Raw genomic sequence first — 18,871 nt, forward strand, 5'->3', positions numbered from 1 at the left:
TGATTGATAGCCACCAGCCCTACTTGGAAGCACACGATTGTCTAAAACAAGGGTGTCAAACGTACGGATCAGGCCCGCGAACAAAATTTTGGAATGAATGAAATAGCTGTTCTAAATGTGTCCACTGGATGTCGCAATTAGGGATGTCCGATAATATCGGACTGCCGATATTATCGGCCGATAAATGCTTTAAAATGTAATATCGGAAATTATCGGTATCGGTTTCAAAATTATCGGTATCAAAAAGTAAAATTTATGACTTTTTAAAACGCCGCTGTGTACCGGCCCAGTCACATAATATCTACGGCTTTTCACACACACAAGTGAATGCGATGTATACTTGGTCAACAGCCATACAGGTCACACTGAGGGTGGCCGTATAAACAACTTTAACACTGTTACAAATATGCGCCACACTGTGAACCCACACCAAACAAGAATGACAAACACATTTCGGGAGAACAATCCACACCGTAACACAACATAAACACAACAGAACAAATACCCAGAACCCCTTGCAGCACTAACTCTTCCGGGACGCTACAATATACACTCCCCGTTGCCCCCAACACCCCACCTCAACCCCGGCCCCCACAACCCTGCCCACCTCAACCTCCTCATACTCTCTCAGGGAGAGCATGTCCCAAATTCCAAGCTGCTGTTTTGAGGCATGTTAAAAAAAAGAATGCACTTTGTGACTTCAATAATAAATATGGCAGTGCCATGTTGGCATTTTTTTCCATAACTTGAGTTGATTTATTTTGGAAAACCTTGTTACATTGTTTAATGCATCCAGCGGGGCATCACAACAAAATTAGGCATAATAATGTGTTAATTCCACGACTGTATATATCGGTATCGGTTGATATCGGAATCGATAATCAAGAGTTGGACGATATCGGATATCGTCAAAAAAGCCATTATCGGACATCTCTCGTCGCAATAGTAATTATTTGTATCTTTGAAGATGATGCTATATATGTACAAAATAAACCACATATTAGTAGATCAGTCGAGGAAAATGATCAAACTACATAAATAACATCCTGTAATTTGATTTTGATAAAAAAAATGTTTATCTTGATAGATTGAAAATGAACACCAATGAGTTGACTGAAAATAAAAATAACGACAAATACATTATTACCCACAACATGTAAGTGTAAAAAAACCCCAACAACATTAGGATTTGTACATTTGTGCTTGTTCTATTTTCAAACAAAGAAAACAGTCTGAAGTTGTCTTTATTTTTAAGTTATCGTGCCGTGATTTTACCAGTACGGCCTACTTGGGAGTAGATTTTTCTCCATGTGGCCCCCCGATCTAAAATGAGTTTGACACCCCTGGTCTAAAATGTCTGGCTAAGACAAGAAATCAGGCTTCAGGGAGCCAGGGCAGTGAAACTATACAGGAGAAGTTTGATCCGTTCTCCGAGTACTAGTCTGCATTCGAGCAGCAGCATTCTGGACCAACCGGAGTCCTTACAGATGTGTATGAGAGAGGCGAGCATAAATGTGGTAGTAATCGCAGTATAAACGTTTTTACACCATGCTGCGAAGTGTGCCAGTGGAAGAAGTATTTCTCCGTGTTCTTCAGGAAACCAGGTCAGTCCCAGGACTAAAAAAAGGAGACCCTGTAGAGGAGAGGGCGGCCACGTCCTGCTTTCATAATGCACAGCTCGGCCTGCATGCTCCATGTTATTTATAGCAACGCAGTCATTAGAAAACCCCCGACAAACCCTCACCATCTCAGCTGTCACTGCTGACAGAGGCTCCCTCCCTCAGGGAAATCCCTTAGCAACGAGGAAGTCCGAACCAGTCACCCCTGCAGGCTGCTCCATACAGTGGTGAAACAGTGGCTAAACTGAAGGGCCTACGCCTACTATCGGGTAAAGTACCCCACCCAAACTGTGCGTGTGGGCGGGGTTTGTGGGTCTAATAATGCAAGCTCCCGCAAGTGGGCCATTAAACATGACCCAGGCTCAGCGAAACAGAGGATAGTGTCACTCTGATGCATTGACGGGATAGAAGCCACCAGAAGAAAAAAAAAAAAACGGCTGTCTAATCCATTATTTGATAGCAGCCACTCACGATGTGGGTCAAACACAACAAGAACATAATGGCTTGAAATGAAGCACGACACAAAATATAGGACAGACGAGAACACAACTGTCTCTTTAAGAGAATGTATCTCTTTGGCACACTGCAACAGATTACAGCTAATGAATGGCTGAACCACGTAGTTTTCTCTTCATAGTAGGGCTGGGCGATATGACCTTTTATTAATATCTCAATAATTTTCAGGCCATGTCACGATACACGATATATATCTTGATATTTTTGCCTTAGCCTTGAATTAACATCACACCAGTATGATGATTCTATGTGTCTACATTAAAACATTCTTCTTCATACTGCATTAATATATGCTCATTTTCTGTTTTGGAAATGACATGAATTATCAACCGGTACATTTTAGAGGCGGTATAGTACCGAATATGATTCATTAGTATCGCGGTACTATACTAATACCGGTATACCGTACAACCCTAGTAACTATACATACTAAAATGGCAAGACCCCCTTTTAACCTCTAAAGGCTTAGCTGGCCACATGCGTGGACAGCACCTTTTAGCTCTTATTTCCAAAATTGTGTACACTACTGAATTAGGGTCTTATGTGCTTATGTGGACACTTATACTGCCATCTGGTGGTGTCAGAAGAGTATAACATACAATGGAATTTGGAAAAAAAATAAGAATTAGCATGTCACTAAACATGAAGTACACGTTTGTTACTTATGGACTCAGTACATCATATAAAAAGATGATTCTTAGTTTTTATTCTAATTAGGGTCCAATAAGCCCAAATAGCAAAGAGAAATAAAAAAGCATGTAAACAAACAGCTTGAGCCTTAAAGGGGAACATTATCACCAGACCTATGTAAGCGTCAATATATACCTTGATGTTGCAAAAAAAAGACCACATATTTTTTTAACCGATTTCCGAACTCTAAATGGGTGAATTTTGGCGAATTAAACGCCTTTCTATTATTCGCTCTCGGAGCGATGACGTCACGTTGTGACGTCACATCAGGAAGCAATCCGCCATTTTCTCACTTTCGTCGGTGTGTTGTCGGAGGGTGTAACAACATGAACAGGGACGGATTCAAGTTGCACCAGTGTCCCAAAGATGCGAAAGTGGCAAGAAATTGGTCAAAATTTGTTCAAAATACGAGGCTGTGGGGAAAGCCGACGAAATGGTCAGTCGTTTGTTCCGCACACTTTACCGACGAAACCTATGCTACGACAGAGATGGCAAGAATGTGTGGATATCCTGCGACACTCAAAGCAGATGCTGACATCAACTCCAAAACTGGACGGATCAGCTTTCAGGAAAAGAGAGCGGATGAGGGTATGTCTACAGAATATATTAATTGATGAAACTTTATTCATTACTCGCGATTTTACGTAAATTATTATACATAAACTGTATTTACCAATAATTTAGCTTAAAAACATTTATTTTTTTCAATCATTCGAGTACATTCGGGTAGTCTTGTGTAATGCAGTAGTTTGTGTCTATTTAGGTATGGTTAACCTGAGTGCTGCAATCGTGGAAAAATATATGTTCTTAGCGCGCCTGAAATGGGCTGTCTGCACTCTCAAAGTGCATGTTGTTGCCAAATGTATTTCATATGCTGTAAACGTAGTTCATAGTTGTTAGTTTCCTTTAATGCCAAACAAACACATACCAATCGTTGGTTAAAAGGCGATCGCCGAATTCGTCCTCGCTTTCTCCCGTGTCGCTGGCTGTCGTGTCGTTTTCGTCGGTTTTGCTTGCATACGGTTCAAACCGATATGGCTCAATAGCTTCAGTTTCTTCTTCAATTTCGTTTTCGCTACCTGCCTCCACACTACAACCATCCGTTTCAATACATGCGTAATCTGTTGAATCGCTTAAGCCGCTGAATCCGAGCTAATGTCGCTATACCTTGCTGTTCTATCCGCCATGTTTGTTTGTATTGGCATCACTATGTGACGTCACAGGAAAATGGACGGGTGTATATAACGATGGTTAAAATCAGGCCCTTTCAAGCTTTTTTTTAGGGATATTGCGTGATGGGTACAATTTTGAAAAAAACTTCGAAAAATAAAATAAGCCACTGGGAACTGATTTTTAATGGTTTTAACCATTCTGAAATTGTGATAATGTTCCCCTTTAAGAGGTTAAGGCAGCTATAGCTCCAGCTACTGTTACTAAAATCTACTGTTCTGCAGGATCTCTGTAAAAGAAGCTAATGCCCGCAACTGATTTGATTGGCAATTGGCAAACAATGTTCTTCACCGCCACCTGGAGGACTAGAGTGGAATCGGATCGTCTTGCTATCGAGCTCAGAGCATAAGAGAGTTGTACTCATTAGTCGGGCGCCTTAATAGAAATGATCAACTTCAAAGCCCAGGTGTCGGACTCATGAATCGGGTGATTGCACCGAGGTCATCTTTTCATCGTGATTGTCGTCCCCGGTGCTCATTAAAAATGGACGCAGCCTCTGGTGGGTCCATTTTTAGCCCTGCTTCTCAACAGCGTACCCACCGTGTGTCAAATGTGCCAGCTACACCAGAACTTGAAGACAAATTAAAAGTCTGATGGCTCGACAGCAAACTTAGATTATCAGCAGGTGGTTCACCAAGTAATTCCTTTATTTGTTGCCCTTTAGACTTTTAAAAAGCAAATACTTACAATGCGAGCACATCTCCAGGGGGAAACTTGCTTCATTTCCCTGAGGAGAGATGAAAAGAACAGGTTATTGATAATGGCATGAGTATTGATTAAGAGTGTCCCTAAACCCATTTAGGGATGTAACGATAAACCGTAAAATGATAGAAAGCGGAAAAACTTCCCACAGTTAGTATAACGGTTTTAAATTAACAATATCGTAAAACCAAGATCGATAACACTTTGATAAAGCCACCGACCTGTGACACTGCTCATTTACTGACGACATTACCCCAATCTAAACTTGTATTGTATTTTTTTTTTTTTTATTCAACTTGAATATATGTGTTTATGAGTACTTTTTGGGCAGATACAACAATATTGTGATAATAATGATAACTGTGATTATTTTGGTGACATTAACCATGATATGACACTTTCATATCGATACATCCCTAGTCGCGATTTGATATTGATATATGTCCAAAACAAAGTTCAGCATAAATCGGTTTGCACAGCATTTCAGTTGCATTTGCGCCAAAAAATAGGTTGTGCGAGTATTAAAAAATGTTTAAAAGTAGCACAAGGGCGAATACAGATTTTACCCTTTAATTAGAGATAGGCTACAGCAACCCCCGCGACCCCGAAAGGGACAAGCGGTAGAAAATGGATGGATGGATTAGTGATTTGCCCCTAAAATAAATCAATCCATCCAACTTTCTTTAAACTAGATAAAAATTTTCGACCATCTGTGTAGCATGTTTGAATTAAATTTAAACCATAACCATAACCAAATGTACAAGTGATTGATGCGGAAGTGTCATTGATGACTCTGTGCGTGCTTACAGCTGCATGTGAGCTCCTAAGTCTTCCAAGGAAAACAAGGTCTTCGTTGGAGGAACTGGTCAGTAAAAGACAACATTTTCTTCACCACCATAAAACTCGACACAAACTGCACTGCGCTACGAGGGACGAAAGGAAAATTGAACAAGAAGTGACAAACTTGTCATCCAAACAATACCCCGTTTGTTGACAAGAACATACAGCCATGGAAGCACATTCCATCACAGTCCATTTATTAAGCAGAGGTAACACAAACCAGCGAAAGATTCAAAAGATTCAAACTGCTGCTGCTGCTGCTAGCCTGCTGAGCTAACAAAAGAGCTCAGTCTTAAGAAAATACCTGCTTGGACTCGCTGACGTCACATGTCAGTTGCAAACAGGCACCATTTTTTAAAGGCACAGACACACACAGGCGTACACATTGCTCTATCCATCCATCCATCCATTTCCTACCGCTTATTCCCTTCGGGGTCGCGGGGATGCTGATAGGATACTAATCCCAACTGCATTACGCCAGATATTTAAAGTTTTTTTTAAGTAATTATTGTACCTAGTATTAATTACACTTATTAAAGAGTACCGTATTTTTCGGAGTATAAGTCGCACCTGCCGAAAATGCATAATAAAGAAAGAAAAAAACATATATAAGTCGCATTTTTGGGGGAAATTTATTTGATAAAACCCAACACCAAGAATAGACATTTGAAAGGCAATTTCAAATAAATAAAGAATAGTGAACAACAGGCTGAATAAGTGTACGTTATATGAGGCATAAATAACCAACCGAGAACGTGCCTGGTATGTTAACGTAACATATTATGGTAAGAGTCATTCAAATAACTATAACATATAGAACATGCTATACATTTACCAAACAATCTGTCACTCCTAATCGCTAAATCCCATGAAATCTTATACGTCTAGTCTCTTACGTGAATGAGCTAAATAATATTATTTGATATTTTACGGTAATGTGTTAATAATTTCACACATAAGTCGCTCCTGAGTATAAGTCGCACCCCAGGCCAAACTATGAAAAAAACTGCGACTTATAGTCCAAAAAATACGGTAATTCTATTAGTAATTCAATTACTTTTTGGTTAAGTAACGAGTAACTAGGATGACTTTTTAAAATACTAATTCAGAACACAGCCTGTCACACAGTATCATGAAGCAATTGACACGGTGTTTCTGGCCAACATCATTGTGTGTATGTCCTATAATAATGTTTACCTATAAAAACACCATTGTTAAAGGTAAATTATTTTCATGTTAAACCACAGCACATTATTTCATATTTTGTTTATTTTTGTTTTTTCGAAGAAGATTGGAGATTATATTTGACTCTTCTTATATTATTGTCAATGCTTTTTCAAACACCTCTTAAGTCATACTTGACTCCCGAAATTCAGCGCCTCCCACGAAAACCTCCCGGGACAAATTTTCTCCCGAAAATCTCCCGAAATTCAGGCGGAGCTGGAGGCCACGCCCCCTCCAGGTTTATTGTTAAGCAGTTTCATTAACGTCCTCCCAGCACGGCAACAACACACAACAACAGCAGTCACGTTTTCGTCTACCGTAAAGCAGTTTGTCTGCCGTAAACAGCAATGTTGTGACACTCTTTAAACAGGACAATACTGCCATCAACTGTACATGCATATGTGACATTAACATCTAGGGCTTTTAGAGAGTGCAGTGCACAACTGCGCACACAACAAGGAGACGAAGCAGAATGCATCATCAGAGAGGGTGTTCAGCATGGTTAGAAAAATAGTGACAGAGAATAGAACAATAGAACAAGGATGGACAATTCAACCCTTAACTCAACAATGAGTAGATGAGTGTTATGTGTGTGTATATGTGTAAATAAATGAACACTGAAATTCAAGTATTTCTTTTATATGTGTATATATATATATAATAAAATAAATAAATAAATAAATATATATATATATATATATATATATATATATATATATATATATATAGCTAGAATTCACTGAAAGTCAAGTAGTCAAGTATTTCTTATATATATATATATATATATATATATATATATATATATATATATATATATATATGAAATACTTGACTTGGGGAATTCTAGCTGTAAATATACTCCTCCCCTCTTAACCACGCCCCCAACCACGCCCCCCGCCCCACCCCGAGGACGCCCCCCGCCACCCCCACCCCCCACCTCCCGAAATCGGAGGTCTCAAGGTTGGCAAGTATGTCTTAAGTTGGGATCCTACTATGCAACACCTACTTTTCTTACTTGTAGGTACTCGTTCTTATGTATTTGGGATTACCATCAGTACCGAAAATTTTAAATCAAGGCACGGATATTTCCATTTTTGGGTTAGTTTGTTAGCCAAACTATATCGGGATATGAGTTTGGATCCATATCGCCCATCCCTACACATGTGTTAGCGACAGTGCTAGCACAGTTTAGGGATGTTCTCTGAGTTTAATTGAGTGTTACAGTAGGCCTTATAAAGGCATTGTGTTTATATTAGAGCTGTCAAAGTGAATGCGATAACAATGCGTTAACTATAAAAAATGTTTCATTGCAAACAGTTGATCTGACTTTAAAACATGTCAAGGCACTTTCTCAAACCAAAATCACACACTTTTCCGGCTTCAAAATAAAAGTGCTACACTAAACAACCGATTTAACTACATTAACAAAATAAAAATCTCTTACGTTACGATCATGCTTTGTCAGAGATGTTATTCTGTGTAAATTTGCACCCAAAGAAATGCTAGTACATCAGTGTAGGAATATGGGGGCCGGGGGGGGGGGGATTTTCTGGCTGGCTGAAATATTGTGTACCGTATTTTTCGGAGTATAAGTCGCACCGGAGTATAAGTCGCACCTGCCGAAAATGCATAACAAAGAAGGAAAAAAACATATATAAATCGCACACAATGAAAAAAACTGCGACTTATAGTCCGAAAAATACGGTAAATACTTTTATAACATTTTCTGGTCGAGTCCTCAATTACAGAATGATTAGCAGGCTGAATATTACATTTTATTAATACATAGAGAAGGTTAAAACATTGTCATGCAGCAATAAGAAGACCACTAACTTGTACAACACGTAACGTACAGAATATCAGAAGCACTTATTCAGGTAGAAATATCACAGATTACAGCTGGGATAGGCTGCGGTAATAATCATGTATTTTTCAACAAAGATACTTCACATGGAATTCATCGAGGGGGCAATGATGATGATGGTGGTGGGGATACCGAGCCAACGATTGATCGCCGAGCAGCTTCATCAGCAGCCATCTTTATTGTATTGTTCCCCGTGGAGCAACACATCTTCATTTTTAACAAAGTGCACCTCTAAAATGGTTCCTCTGTTACTAATTGTTAACCAGAGCACACCACTGAGGTATCGAGACCAGCGATAATGACCATCCAATCACCGGCTGATGCGTGCCTGGAAAAGTGGAATACTTCGACAACTCAATGATTCTGCGGTTGCAAAGCAGCAGTGAAACACAATGATGCGACCCTCACAGACTAAACTACTTCTCCTTGTTAGCTGTCAGATACAAGGACATGCACTACACCAAGATACACTGATATCCAATACCAAAGGTCTGCCCTAACTAGAATAGGGCTTGAAATGGTACAAATGCAGGCCAAAGCGTTTGTTTACATGGCTGTACTGTACCGGCAGAACTGTGAGAGAGAGCTAGGCACTGGATTCAAATGGATGAAGGAATCATATCGAGACAAACTGTACTCTATTCCAAACGCTGGCTACCTTAAAAGATAAGTACAATTGGTGGAATTGATCCAATTTGACCATGTCCAATTGTCAAGAGATTTGAGTGAGTTGCCGCCATTGTTGAAGCCAAACTTGTCTAAATCTCCTCAAGGGAGTCTGTTTTTAGACCGGTGAAGTCTTTCAGAATGCAAACAAAGTCTATTGAGGTCCACTATCCTCCATTCAAATTGCACAAAGTCTACGGTTTTTATCTCTTATGTGTCCAAGATAGAGTGAGGGGACTAAGTCTCATTTCAAAAGCAGGTTTCCCTGAAAACATGTTTCCCATTATTACTTTTGAGTAGGGATGATGTTTGATAAGAAATTATCGAGTTTATTATTATTATTATTATTATTTATTTATTTATTTTGTTTATTTTTGCTGTTTAAGCATTAGACACATTTTTACCTGCACCCTGCCTCCCGCTGTTTCTGACATCTACAAAGCAATTAGCTACCTGCTGCCACCCACTGATATGGAAGAGTATTACATGGTTACTCTGCCGCGCTCTAGACAGCACCGACACTCAACAACAACACATCATTTGCAGACTATAATTACTGGTTTGCAAAAAATATTTTTAACTAGAGATGTCCGATAATATCGGCCGGCCGATAAATGCGTTAAAATGTCATATCGGAAATTATCGGTATCAGTGTTTTTATTATCGGTATCGTTTTTTTTTTTTTTTTTTTTTTTTTATTAAATCAAAATAAAAAACACAAGATACACTTACAATTAGTGCACCAACCCAAAAAACCTTCCTCCCCCACTCATTCACACAAAAGGGTTGTTTCTTTCTGTTATTAATATTCTGGTTCCTACATTATATATCAATATATATCAATACAGTCTGCAAGGGATACAGTCCGTAAGCACACATGATTGTGCGTGCTGCTGGTCCACTAATAGTACTAACCTTTAACAGTTAATTTTACTCATTTTCATTAATTACTAATTTCTATGTACCATATTTTTCGGACTATAAGTCGCAGTTTTTTTTTTTAATAGTTTGGCCGGGCTCCAGTGCGACTTATATATGTTTTTTTCCTTCTTTATTATGCATTTTTGGCAGGTGCGACTTATACTCCGGTGCGACTTATGCTCCGAAAAATACGGTAACTGTTTTTATATTGTTTTACTTTCTTTTTTATTCAAGAAAATGTTTTTAATTTATTTATCTTATTTTATTAATTTTTTTTAAAAGTACCTTATCTTCACCATACCCGGTTCTCCAAATTAGGCATAATAATTTGTTAATTCCACGACTGTATATATCGGTTGATATCGGTATCGGTTGATATCGGTATCGGTAATTAAAGAGTTGGACAATATCGGATATCGGCAAAAAGCCATTATCGGACATCCCTATTTTTAACCCAAATAGGTGAAATTAGATAATCTCCCACGGCACACCGGACTGTATCTCACGGCACACGAGTGTGCCGCAGCACAGTGGTTGAAAAACACTGCTCTAGATTAGGTTCCATCTTGTCGGTATACCTAATGTTGTGGCCTGCGTTGTACTACAAATGACAACAACACACAAAGTGGGCAAAGAGTCACTTATGTCATCTGGCTTACGGCGTGGCAGACCTACCTCAGAGAGGGCTGGGGTATTTTAAGAGCAGCAAGGAGACGGAGGAGACACGGAATTAGCCCGTGGGAGCGACTTAGCGTTTGACATAGATTTCAAACTAAAATCAACAGCGCTTCTTCGTTCCACATGCGGAACGACAAGCCAAGCAAGTCGTTTACAATAACAGGGGTTGAATTTCAGCGTCCGTCACTAAGCGTGGGTGTCCTGTTCCTTGTAGTGACAGTGTGACACCTTGTAGAACACAATGGCATGTAACGCAGTACCTCAACTACACTTCACTCAGAAAAAAACAGAAAGAAGCCCAGAGGCTCACGACGAGGGAGTCGTCACATTCAAGCACACAAGCCAAGAGTAACAACTAAGGTTGCACAATAAAAATCGGACGGATAATTATCGAGCCGTTTTGAGGAATGACGTCAACCCGATAAACCTGATAACAAAAAATTGCTGTAAACGGCCTGTCGTAAACTTCCCCGAGCTCGCTGTAAACCAGTTCTTCTCAAATAGTGGGATGGGCTCCCCCCCTTGCGGGGGCGCAGTGTGAAACCCGGCTTTATTAGTATTATGCTTCAAAGCCTGCTTTGAAAAGCTGTGCACTACAAAACGTGCTCATTGTAGCCATTAATACTGACTTCCTCATTTTGATTAAAAAAATTAATTAAAAAGCAGAAATTGTTTTATCCATTTTGGTTTTGTAGGCTAAAATGTTTTCTATATTGTGCTCCTGAGTTAATGTGGCAGATCGATTTGAATGTATTATTATTTATTGAGTTCATTTATTAGTATCAAATGGTTTAAGTCGATCAAAAAATGTTACGTTTGTATAAGGATTTTTTTATAAAATTAGGCAAAATTGAAGCACTTAGAATATTTTCTGTTACAGACTAAAAAACAATGTTAATAAAGTTATTATTTTTTGTAAGATGATCTATATTTCTTTTTTTGTTTTATTTGATGTTAAAGGGGAACATTATAAAAAAAGACCGATGTAAGCGTCAATATATACCTTGATGTTGCAGAAAAAAGACCATATATTTTTTTAACCGATTTCCAAACTCTAAATGGGTGAATTTTGGCGAATTAAACGCCTTTCTATTATTCGCTCTCGGAGCGATGACGTCACGCTGTGACGTCACATCGGGAAGCAATCCGCCATTTTCTCACTTTCGTCGGTGTGTTGTCGGAGGGTGTAACAACACGAACAGGGACGGATTCAAGTTGCACCAGTGGCAAGAAATTGGACGAAATTTGTTCAAAATACGAGGCTGTGGGGAAAGCCGACGAAATGGTCAGTCGTTTGTTCCGCACACTTTACCGACGAAAGCTATGCTACGACAGAGATGGCAAGAATGAACCGAAGATGATCACGAGAACAATATCAACCCTAGCTTCCCTGGCCTGCTAACATCAACTCCAAAACTGGACAGATCAGCTTTCAGGAAAAGAGAGTGGATGAGGGTATGTCTACAGAATATATTAATTGATGAAAACTTTATTCATTACTCGCGGTTTTACGTAAATGATTATACATAAACTGTGTTTACCAATAATTTAGCTTAAAAACATTTATTTTTTTCAATCATTCGAGTACATTAGTCTTGTGTAATGCAGTATTTTGTGTCTATTTAGGTATGGTTAACCTGAGTGCTGAAATCGTGGAAAAATATATGTTCTTAGCACGCCTGAAATGGGATGTCTGCACTCTCAAAGTGCATGTTGTTGCCAAATGTATTTCATATGCTGTAAACCTAGTTCATAGTTGTTAGTTTCCTTTAATGCCAAACAAACACATACCAATCGTTGGTTAGAAGGCGATCGCCGAATTCGTCCTCGCTTTCTCCCGTGTCGCTGGCTGTCGTGTCGTTCTCGTCGGTTTCGCTTGCATACGGTTCAAACCGATATGGCTCAATAGCTTCAGTTTCTTCTTCAATTTCGTTTTCGCTACCTGCCTCCACACTACAACCATCCGTTTCAATACATGCGTAATCTGTTGAATCGCTTAAGCCGCTGAAATCCGAGTCTGAATCCGAGCTAATGTCGCTATAGCTTGCTGTTCTTTCCGCAATGTTTGTTTGTATTGGCATCACTGTGTGACGTCACAGGAAAATGGACGGGTGTATATAACGATGGTTAAAATCAGGCACTTTGAAGCTTTTTTTGGGATATTGCGTGATCGGTAAAAAAAATTTAAAAACTTCGAAAAATAAAATAAGCCACTGGGAACTGATTTTTAATGGTTTTAACCCTTCTGAAATTGTGATAATGTTCCCCTTTAATAAGGATACAATATTATGCAGAGGTTCAACACATCAAACCTCATCAGCCGCCTAAAAGGTCAACATTGCAACGAGCGTGTTATGAAAGCCTACGAAGATGCCTGCTGCTAAAAAAAAAGCTGCCATGAAGAAAGGTGAGCGAAAACTACCCTTAAACCTACATTTTACAATATAATAGATTTAAAACGAGCAGATCCTTGCCAAGCCTGAATCCGGATGGTAAAAAACTGTGCCCTCCGCAGTTGCTACCAAGTAGTAAAACCCACAACCTAATGCGGGACCTGTTAATTGCTAAATACTCGGGCTGTTAAGTGATTAATTTTTTTAATCTGAAAAAATCACACTTTTGAACCGTGATTAATCATGATTAATCACAGGTTATTGTTTTCTTGCATAACTAAAATTTGCTTAAGAAAATACTCCAATATTTGGATACAAATGCACTTTTGTAGTCAGAATGTCGTACAGGAACGTTATTTAAATGTCTTACGGAACTGCAAGTCATTGGTTTGCTCAAAACTTGGTGACAGTAAGTATAGTAAGAACTAAGTGCACATTTTGAAATGATTTGCAATAATATAACAAATAAAATACAGATGTACAATGAAAGATAATTTAGTAAACACAAACAACTTAACATAGTGCACCATTTACTCTTCCTTTAACCAGTTGTTTAAACAATCAAGCTTATTTACCTTTTCGGATGACAATACTGATCTCTTCTTTTGGTACAATGCAACCGCAGCTTGTGTGATTACCTACAGATGTCCAATGTTCTCCAGTAAGCAAAATACATTTTACATTCAGCCAGTAGTTGCAATTTGATGCTCTTGTTTGTTTATCCTTGCAGTAATTGTCCCTCTCCAAGGTATTGTGCGACAGATCACCTGTGGTGATATAAATGACATCTTCATGCAAGACTTGGTCTTTACAGATGTTACGCGGCCCACATGTGCTTCCTGTCCATTTAGCAAAGGCATTCATGTTTAACTTATCTGTGGTACTTTTATTGACAACATTGATGCAGGTAAACTCAGCCTGTGTGTGTTTGTCATTCTCCGATTGTTGTCCTCGAGTACAGGTTTCGTTTTAAGATGGTATTTTAAACTTGATGTGAACCGATGATAAGAACGTTTGTTGCTGCAATAACAAGTTACCTCAGTTGTATCTAAAGTTCTGTTTTGAAGCGAAATTGGCCGCCTCTCATTGCGATCATAGACCGTGTAACAATGCGCACGTTTTCCGGATCAAGCCTTAAACCGGATGTGATTAATTTTCATTCATTCATGATAACTAGGGGTGTAACGGTACGTGTATTTGTATTGAACCGTTTGGGTACGGGGGTTTCGGTTCGGTTCGGAGGTGTACCGAACGAGTTTCCACATGGACATATTAAGTAGCATACCGCACGTTGTGTAAACAATGCACACCGAGGCACAACACACGGCATGCTAGCAACGACAGGGCTACGATAGACTGACCATACGTCCTCTTTTCACCGGACATGTCCTCTTTTACGGAGCTGTCCGGGCGGAGTTTCTTAAATGCCTCAAATGTCCGGCATTTTGAGTTAGGGTTGCGTGTATTTTCAATGTACGTTCAAGGTTAAAGGGGAACATTATCACAATTTCAGAAGGGTTAAAACCATTAAAAATCAGTTCCCAGTGGCTTATTTTATTTTTTGAAGTTTTTTTCAAAATTCTACCCATCACGCAATATCCCTAAAAAAAGCTTCAAAGTGCCTGATTTTAACCATCTTTATATACACCCGTCCATTTTCCTGTGACGTCACATAGTGATGCCAATACAAACAAACATGGCGGATAGAACAGCAAGGTAGCGACATTAGCTCGGATTCAGACTCGGATTTCAGCGGCTTAAGCGAAATTGAAGAAGAAACTGAAGCTATTGAGCCATATCGGTTTGAACCGTATGCAAGCGAAACCGACGAAAACGACACGATAGCCAGCGACACGGGAGAAAGCGAGGACGAATTCGGCGATCGCCTTCTAACCAACGATTGGTATGTGTTTGTTTTTAAGTGTTGTAATGTTTTTAAGCTAAATTATTGGTAAACACAGTTTATGTATAATAATTTACGTAAAACCGCAAGTAATGAATAAAGTTTTCATCAATTAATATATTCTGTAGACATACCCTCATCCGCTCTCTTTTCCTGAAAGCTGATCTGTCCAGTTTTGGAGTTGATGTCAGCAGGCCAGGGAAGCTAGGGTCGATATTCTTCTCTTGATCATCTTCGGTGGCATAAGGGACGGTAGAAGCGGTGTGAGCCAAGACATCCAGGGGGTTTAGCTCGCTCGTCTGCGGGAACAAACTGCCGCCATTGCTTGCCGTGCTACCGAGGTCCTTAGCTCACACACTCCGGCAGATTCAATGGGGGTCTGGCGGCAGATTTCTTTGACTTTATGGTTGGAAATGCATCTGCTTTGAGTGTTGCAGGATATCCACACATTCTTGCCATCTCTGTCGTAGCATAGCTTTCGTCGGTAAAGTGTGCGGAACAAACGACTGACCATTTTCGTCGGCTTTCCCCACAGCCTCGTATTTTGAACAAATTTCATCCAATTTCTTGCCACTTTCGCATCTTTGGGCCACTGGTGCAACTTGAATCCGTCCCTATTCGTGTTGTTACACCCTCCGACAACACACCGACGAGGCATGATGTCTCCAAGGTACAGTCGAAAAAACGGAAAATAACAGCTGATTTGATTCGGTGTTTGTAATGTGTTTGAGAAAATGGCGGATTGCTTCCCGATGTGACGTCATCGCTCCGAGAGCGAATAATAGAAAGGCGTTTAATTCGCCAAAATTCACCCATTTAGAGTTCGGAAATCGGTTAAAAAAATATATGGTCTTTTTTCTGCAACATCAAGGTATATATTGACGCTTACATAGGTCTGGTGATAATGTTCCCCTTTAAGAAGGGGTTAAAAACAAAACAAATTGTGGAGGTGTGTGCAGCAGCATTGGTGAGGGAGGGGCAGAGACAGAGAGAGCGAGAGAGTTATGATAAACGCGCATGCGTCTCCAGGCTCTGCTTTTTATCCATAGATTTATCAGATTTAATTTTTTATTATCTATAGCAGGGGTGTCGAAAGTGTGCCCCGGAGGCCATTTGCGGCCCACAGCTAATGTTTTAAAGGCCCATGGCACAACCAACAAAAACATAACAAAAGTGAAATAAAAAAGCTTAAAGGTTAAATGTAATCTAGAAAAAGTTGCAATGTTGACTAATAAAACAAAGCTGTTTTTTTTTTCTTTCAAACTGTCATTGCTCAAAACATAATATTGAATCAAAATCAATGTTATTATGAATTATTGACCTATCCAAATTTCCGATTACTTCACATCAAATATTCCACTAAGAAAAATATTTTTGGTGGAAGATTTTGCAAATTTGGTAAATAAATAACCAAAAAAATGTATATTTTGTTGTTTTCTTACTGTACCGAAAATGAAACGAACCGTGACGTCTAAACCGAGATACGTACCGAACCAAAATTTTTGTGTACCATTACACCCCTAATGATAACACAATATTTTTTTATTAATCACATGCGGTAATGCATTACCTTTGACAGCGCTACTAAAGACAGGTATCTAAATGCTTTGACTGAAATAAGCCAAGTCTGAAATATCCCACTCAGAACAAAAAATGTTGTCGTCAAACAAAAACAATCAAGTGTTGAAGATGGAAGATTTCCTGCCACTGCCTTGGTTGACGTTAGTGTGTCATGTAAAACCAGCTACCATTGAACTTGGTATAAAATTGCACCTATTTCATACACTGCCCTCTCTTTAACTGACATTTTGCTGCTCGAGGAAAGGAACTAACCAATATTTGATGGAAAATAAAACGGAAAACTTTCATTAAGGAGTCTACACTGGATTTTTAATTTAGCTGCGTCCCTCTGCCAGAAGTGGATCTGGAACAAATGTCGTGCCGTTACAGCCAGCTAGCGGATGTAAGGAGACTTACAGCAAAGCAGATTTGGTGTGCAGGATTACAGGAAGTACAGGGGTAACTCCAGCCACATCTTCTGCTAACGAAGATCGAGATGATAATTAGAAAAAAAAAATAACGTTGTGAGAGCAGAGAGGAAGCTGATCGAGAGGCAGCCTTGTTCAGTCTCATCAATAATGGATGCCTTATTCACAATCAATCAGGCCTTTGCAAACACAAAACACATTTTGCATATGGAAGAGGACGGCTGGCTCGGCAGCAACGCTACGGCCAACCCCAAAAAGTGCTTAATTATAAACCTTCAGCTCCTTGCTAACAAAAAACTGTCCAATGAAAGGAACATGAAAGACTCCTGAATATCCCATTTATCATAGGAATCAATATAAATTGATGGCTGTGAAAAGATACATTTTTGGACTTAAAAGGGAACTGAACTTTTTCCGGAACTTTGCCTATTGTTCACAATCATTATGAGACACAAGAACACACGTCTTTTTATTTTAAAGATGATTAAAAACCGCTTGTAAAATGCGGCTAATAGCAAAGCCTCTAAAGCAACTTCAAAACCCTCCATCAACGTTTTATATACACACTGCAAGTATATATGTAATGTAGTACCAGAAAAGTTCATAATAATATGTAATATGTACAATATACACACTGCAAGTATATATATAATGTAGTACCAGACAAGTTCATAACAATATGTAATACGTTCAATATTTACCGTATTTTGGTCATAAGAATCAACAGAACTGACTTCCTCCGCGCATTTATTTCCGTTTCCATTGCAGCGCACTTCCGACTTCTGGCAACAAATGTGTTCTTACTTCTGGAAACAAACGCGAGTGTGTTCTAATCATGGCAGACTCGGTAACAGACAAAAAATACAACTATTTTTGGACAAATAAGGATTCACAAACTTATCTTTTTGAAGCTGAATATACAGAGGATGAACTACTGCTCCTGGAAGCCCGCACGAAGGAAGGGTAAAACGTTGGAGCAGACGGAAGCGGGGAGAGAGAGAGGTAAAAGTGACTTTGGCGCTATAAATGTGGAATTTGAAGCCATGCTATTTTGACGTAAATGGAGTGCTTACCCAAATAAACGGGAAAAAAATGTCCTCGGCCAGCTGGACCAAACACACAACTGTCCATTGTGTGAGTCACTTTAATATTGATTATGATACACGCAGCACATCATGCATGTTATTAGGGCTGCAGCTAACGATTATTTTTCTATCGATTAATCTATAGATTATTTTTCCGATTAATCGGTTAATCTATAGATTATTTTTTCGATTAATCTATAGATTATTTTTCCTTTTACCGATTATTTTTTTTATTTAAAATGAAGAGGAAAAAATAAATGTAGGCCAGTTTTTTCAAAAGGCATGGCTTTTATTTACAAAAAAAAAAGTATGGCCACTCAGTCAACATTGACAACAACATGACAAAATATTCTGTAACAATGTAAACATTTAAAACTTAACAAAATTAAAAGTAGCTTATTTGCTTTTTAATGTGCAAATATAAAAGTAAACATCCAGTGCAAATCTTAATATTCTGGAATAGTATAAGCATTTAAAAAGTAAAAGTATTGCTTATTTTGCTTTAAAATGTGCAAAAATAAAGATAAACATCCAATACAAAAAAGTGCAAAA

The 18,871-nt window shown here is 38.9% G+C and overlaps 1 protein-coding gene across 1 annotated transcript in view; it reads right to left on the reverse strand.

Moving 5' to 3' along the window:
* Nucleotides 1-18,871, reverse strand: part of ppp3r1a (protein phosphatase 3, regulatory subunit B, alpha a) — a 52,128-nt gene that overhangs the window by 23,957 nt on the left and 9,300 nt on the right. The window contains exon 2 of the mRNA XM_061966174.1: nt 4,743-4,782. Coding sequence (XP_061822158.1) covers nt 4,743-4,782 — 40 coding nt within the window. The remainder of the gene's footprint in view (nt 1-4,742; nt 4,783-18,871) is intronic.

The sequence above is a fragment of the Nerophis lumbriciformis genome, linkage group LG02 (genome assembly GCF_033978685.3).
Source record: "Nerophis lumbriciformis linkage group LG02, RoL_Nlum_v2.1, whole genome shotgun sequence".
Taxonomy (NCBI): domain Eukaryota; kingdom Metazoa; phylum Chordata; class Actinopteri; order Syngnathiformes; family Syngnathidae; genus Nerophis; species Nerophis lumbriciformis.